General features: G+C 32.7%; 1 protein-coding gene across 2 annotated transcripts; it reads right to left on the minus strand.

Annotated features, from left to right (window-relative positions):
* Window positions 1-935: 935 nt before the first annotated feature.
* LOC111916949 (uncharacterized) lies at window positions 936-4,952 on the minus strand. 2 transcript variants are annotated; one of them, XM_023912595.3, is made up of 16 exons: window positions 4,672-4,952; window positions 4,461-4,581; window positions 3,691-3,764; window positions 3,499-3,598; window positions 3,112-3,249; window positions 2,932-3,036; window positions 2,767-2,850; window positions 2,582-2,697; window positions 2,383-2,484; window positions 2,177-2,293; window positions 2,003-2,059; window positions 1,856-1,922; window positions 1,692-1,745; window positions 1,536-1,610; window positions 1,288-1,323; window positions 936-1,190 (listed from the first exon to the last, which is right to left on the minus strand). In XM_023912595.3, the coding sequence occupies exons 3-16, from the start codon at window positions 3,723-3,725 to the stop codon at window positions 1,053-1,055; spliced, it is 1,224 nt and encodes a 407-aa protein (XP_023768363.1). In that variant the 5' UTR covers window positions 3,726-3,764; window positions 4,461-4,581; window positions 4,672-4,952; the 3' UTR covers window positions 936-1,052. The 2 variants fall into 2 exon arrangements, with proteins under 2 accessions (XP_023768363.1, XP_023768362.1); XM_023912594.3 differs by lacking the exon at window positions 4,461-4,581.
* Between the last annotated feature and the right edge of the window lie 1,223 nt (window positions 4,953-6,175).

Below are 6,175 nucleotides of genomic sequence, written 5' to 3' on the forward strand. Positions count from 1 at the left end.
TCTCTTCTTGTTTTGTATCACAAGAGCTGGGAAGATGGTGGTGGTTTAAGGATAACTAGGAAGAAGAACAAGGGAAGAATGGTCATCGACGGTGTTTCTAAGAGAAAAAGAGGTGGTGGTCGACAGTGGTGCGCGGTGGTCCAATGGTAGCAGATAAACCAAAGAGATAAATTGAGGAAGGCTGTGAGTGGGGTTAGGGTAGAGTAGGGATGAGCAGTTTGTCCCAAATTCTGATCCCGTACCGGTACCGTACCGAAACCGTTACCGAACCGTACCGAATTTAAAAATACGGGACGGTACTTGGTACTCCAAATACATGAAATTCAGGAATCGATATCGCGGGTACCGGTACTAGTACCGAGTACCGGTACCGGTGACGTTAATTCGGTTCGGTACTCGGGATTAACTTTCGATCAAATTCGGTATTCGGAAAATCGGGAACAGGACGGGTCGGTACCGGTTCCGTCTCACGCTCATCCCTAGGGTAGAGGATAAATGTTTGTGGTGGGGGCCCGTTTTTTGTTTTTATTTACTTTTTTATTTTTGTTTTAAATTGTTAATAACAAACAAATCAAAAAATATGTAAAAAAGAAACAAAAAAAGATAAAATAGTCATTTTATGTTCGTCAGGAACTATCCGAGTGAGAAAAAAAAAAACATTATAGGGACTGTCCGAGTTAATTTTAGAAAATAAAGATTATACGTGCAATTTAGGACTTGAGGGACGAATTATGTAATTTACTCTAAACAAAATTTATAGATTCCTAATAAGTGAGTACTATTTAATATTAGGCTGTTAAATATTAGGCTGATTTTATACCCTCCAAAATGGCAAACGGAATCAAGTTAGAAACGCACCCTTCTTACCAACATAAACCTTTGCAAACTCATTAAAATCTGTCAAGAACGAGTTACGTAATTACCTTTCTACCCTCTAAGAAAACCATCTTTCCATTAATACCCATAAATTTGTATATAGTAAAGATTCACCTCTAAATGATCATATACTATGTGATCTATAAGAAGTAAGCATATCAATGATCACTAAACCACTACTGAATTCTATCGGGTGTCACCCAATTTGCATCATGATCCGTGGATCCAATACCAACTGAGTTGTAATAGTCTCTTTCTGCCTTGGCTACACGATCTTGAAACATCTTCCACTCATTCTTACACCTCTCTCTCACCTACCACCAAAAAAAAAAAAGTCAACACCAAAAAGTCAAACATGTTCCAAAAACATTGTCAACATGCATATGTGATAGAGCAAGATTCGTTGCATACCCCTTCCCATGGTGCTTTTCCGTTCTCTTCTTTTCCCTACAACCAGAAGAGAAGGGTAAAATTGTCATTTCAAGTTGAGAAAATTTTAATTTAGACAGAAGGGTAAAATTGACATTACTTTCCTTCATATTGTTCATTTAGTCCAAAAAAGAAACAGTCTTTGTTCATACAACAATTTGGAGGATGATGGTACTCCCCCTAGCCCTCTCACAAGCTAACAAGGGCAATTTCGGAAATTTGCTTCTTACCTGATTTCCAAGTGAAGGCACGCCTTGATGAGTAATCCATTGGGCATCTACAACTCCAATCCTTTCGTATGCAGGCTATTTCATTAGACAAAAAATATGAATAATGCATTAAGGTTTCTTGAAAGACATGCAATGATATGATGTAATCAATATTACCTCAATACATTTTCTGAGAGCAAAGTCAAGACCCCATCCATGAACCAAATCATTCTACATTCATAAATGAAATAATAAAATTAATAATTATTTTATATTGATAATGGAAATAACTGAAGTTAACAAGAAAAAAGTTTTTAATGATAGTTTATGCCATAATATACCTGAATTAAATGCCACACACAACGCCAAGCTTCTCTAGAAAATACAGGAGCCATGATCTCTACAAACCTGTATCCACAACTAGTAAGGTCAGAAATTTTCAAGGTAAAATTACTAATTTGCCCTTGTTACAAAGAGTTTGTACATACGCTGCACATGGAGGCAAATGTGGATCACTACACCAGCCCGGTTTTTCCTCAGTTTCTCTACAAAAAGGTTTTATTTTTAACATAAAATTCAATTCAAATTCATACAAAAAGGTTTCATTTATGTAAAATATGTATTGCAGTATATATATATATATGGTCAAAGCATTGACTTACTTATGAACTTCAAGATCTTCTCTTCTCTTAGTCATCTGCCATGTCAAACCCTTACTACTAGGATCCAAACCAGGCTGTGATATCTCCAATTTATGCTTCTTCACAAGTTTAATATATCTAAAAACATAAAGATTCAAACAACCCATTAAAGTCAAACGTTGACTAATCAAATTCAAGACAACAATTTTTCCATCAACACTACTCACTCTTCAGCATCAAAATTCTCAACTCCAAGATCTTCATCCCAAATAAATATGAAGTCATATGGAGCAACAATGTCAGGATGCAGAAATCTTTTCGCATACCACCTTCAAAGTCAACAAAAAAAGTCAACTATACTCCTAAATATAAGTTATATAACTACCAAAATAATCATATATTGAAGTAATATTTGTTAGTTGTTACCATTTTGTTTGCTTTGGAACACTTATGTGAATAGCTCGTTTTGACCACTCGAATTCATTCCATTCGGTTGTCCGGCCATCATAATGGAAGAGAAGGACAGTAAAGTTGTCTGAGAACTGTACAAGCAACCACCATTAGGGCGGCGGGAGGTGGTGGAGGTAAGGAAAAAACAGAGAGAGTTTGACCTTTTTGACCGCTTGGTCAATGTTATCTTTCTGATTATAACCAACTGTGAAAGTCACAAGATACTTTGGTTTGAATGTTAAATCCTGCAAATAAAGATCTCATTAGAGATTACCAAAAATTCAATGAGTTTTTGAAAAAGAAAAGATGAAAAAGACGAATCTAACCTCACTTGGTGTGCCATATAATCTTCGGGGAAAGAAGTCTGATTCAGAAGCAAGTATTGCTGGAGGTAATCTTTCTGCACCTCGGGGATTAGATGAAACATAAATCTGCATAAATAATTTATGAAATTTTTATAAAAACATGAATAATCAAATATAATAGCCAATGAAAAGAATGCATACCAATGAAGGATCATCAATTTTTCTAGCATCAGTTGACACGTTGTCCCTTGTAACTGAAATCACATTTAAGATTGTTTGTGTAGAACGCCCCGAATTTTTGTCTCCAAGATACGTATCAATTGGAGGTATGAGTTTAAGCTATCAATTTTAAATCATTAAAGAGTCAAACTTTTGATTTTGGTAATTGAAATTACTAACTTCCAAATGCGTATTTTACACGGATTCTTTCCAAGTCTAATCTAGAACATAGTTCAATTCAAATACAAGTTGACAATTTTGTGTATAAGTGAATAACTCTTAACCGTTTTTTAAATCAAATATAACTCGTTTGACCCTTAAAAGTCAAACAACGACTAATTTGGAGGTAGAAGTATCAAGTATATTTACCTTTGGTGGTGAAAAAGCAGGAAATGATACTCCAATAAAGAACCCGAAAACAATACCAACTATTATTGTTACAATTCCCCTCATACACTCATTTGGTTTTCTGAAAATTGCATCATTCACAAACAAGTTAAACATGATAAATTTCATCAAAGAGTTTCTAAATATCAACTTTTTTTGGAAAATGACACAAACCTATGACCCCTTCTTTTATATTCTTCAGATTTCATAGTGACAAAGCAAATTAAACTCCAGAATTAGCTTGCATTCTGCGGTTAAACCAAAGAAGCCACTCAATAAATGACAAAAAAAGACAGCTTACATCAGCAAAACAATATTTTTTCATATGCCACAAGTCCACAACAACAATCAAGAAACCGTTTTGGATGCTACAAGAGTGTTAATCCACAATAAGTTAACAACAAAAAGACAATTGTTTGTAGCTTTGAGGGTTTAATTAGATTTAGAAAAGAGTTAATAGTTTTTTACCCTTCAAGAAGTCATGAACTACCAAAAAAAAAAAAGTAGATGATCAAAGCAAATCATGAACCCGAATTCAGTAACTTGAAATTTTGTTCATCTTTTAACCCAAATACTTATTTCTATGAAGAAGAGAAAGAATGATCATTAAAGATCCTTAAAAGAAATTATGGAACAATCCAAATTGACGAATTTTAAACAATTTACATAACAAGAACAAAGAATCCAAGAAAAACCTAAATGTAATCTTGGACTCAATTCTTTAACTAAATTTCACACAAAAACAAACCAAATAAGATTGCATACAAGACGCAATATATGATTTTCTCCTTCGGTTTCTCCGTAGACGCAACCAACTTTGACAAATTGACGAATTTTAAACAATTTACATATCAAAATTGAAATTTACCCAACACCCAGAATAGCAAACATCACAAATAAAAATAAAAATAAAAAAACAAAATGATTAGAGTAAAATAATGTACCACAAACTATAAAAGGATTCAGAAACCCTAGTTCTTGGGTATGGAGAATCAGAAGAAAACACCTCAATTTGCTTACATTTATATCACAGTATTAATTCCTTCAAACATAAAAAAACCTTTCCTGCAGTATATATCACCTGTTTCATTCACTCATATGGCTAAAAACATACGTATACACACATAAGCAAGCGACTTTTGCATAAAATAGTACCTGAAAACTGCTTTTGCGAAAGAAAAAAACAAAACCCCAGAAATATTTCGAGGAAACCAAATGTGGGTTTAACAACTCTTATCTTGAAGATTTCGTGAATCAAAAGTTTGTATGAGAAACGTGATTGTGGGAAAAGAGTGCTCCTCGTGAAGTTCTTCAGCACAAAAATGTGGGATTCAATGATTGTTACTGAAGAACTTAGGCGCTTCCGTCGTGTTTGAGTTTTTGGAAAAATACTTATTGAGTTTTGAAGGATCCTCGCTAATGAATAATGATAAAGACAAATCAAATTGGTTTGAATTATCAAAGGTAAAATCATTAATATAAAATGCGTAAAAGGAATTTTCTTAATTAAATAGTTTATTTCCCCACCATTATTAGGATATAATTTAGACGACTAAGTTTTTTAATTTTTTTAATGATCTTTCTTTCTGATTATTCTTAAAAGGATACAGTGTCTTTTGTATTGGATTATCCTACGTACTCTTTTGAATAATATTTTAGTAATTCTATTAGTAGTTATTAGAGAACACGAAGAACGTTAATCGTGGTTAAGGAAGTTCCCTAATAATAAATAAATTAGTGTGACATGATATAAAATCATTTGTTATGTAGTTTATAGTTAGTTGATTTCGATGATAGTAAACATGAATTGTTTGAAATAATAATTAAGTATTTAAGTTATCTACTTCGTTTCGTTGGAAGTTGGAAGAGACTATTATCTCGTATCAATATTTGAAATATCCTAAATATATCGAAATTTTGACATTCTATTATTTGTTATTTATATTTGAATTTAGTTATATAAAAAAATTCAGAAGTTCCATAAGATTTTGAAGCATTAAAAAAAACACCTTATACCATTTTGATAAATACAAAAAAACAAATTTTTTTATAATTTTTAAAATAAAGTTATTGTTACTGTAGCTCAACTAACTTATCATTTCAAATCCTATTGACTTTTTTTTCCCTAAAGGTATAATCTTGACTTTTATGGTTTTAAAAGATCTCTTTTCCTAAAATGAAGGGATCTCGGTAAATCCATTCCTCAAACTTTCATATCATTTAATGAAATTGTCACAGTCACATATTAGTATGGGACACTAGATGACTATTTTTCTTCCTTTTCTTTATTTCTTATATCTTATCAAACTATACATTTTTATTTATCTCTCATAAACTCTCTCATTATCTATTCTCACAATCGATCATCGGGTTTTGTTAACAATGAAGTTCTACATGAAGGTTAATCTTCACTTCGAATGTAGTTTTACAATGTACCATATTATATCTGTTACAAGGTTGGTCATCACCCCCGCCTCATTAGCCACTGATTTCACTTGTTCATGACCAGAACAATTGACACAACAACAATCGCCACCGCACCCAAGAAAAATGGTATCACTTGAAACTTCCTTGGTAACCATGAACTTCATGATATAGATAGATGAATTAGGTCTTGGAAATGACAAAGTCTCGTCTACAACCCTCTTTCACATTTTGT

This window comes from Lactuca sativa, chromosome 8 (genome assembly GCF_002870075.4).
Source record: "Lactuca sativa cultivar Salinas chromosome 8, Lsat_Salinas_v11, whole genome shotgun sequence".
NCBI classification, from domain to species: domain Eukaryota; kingdom Viridiplantae; phylum Streptophyta; class Magnoliopsida; order Asterales; family Asteraceae; genus Lactuca; species Lactuca sativa.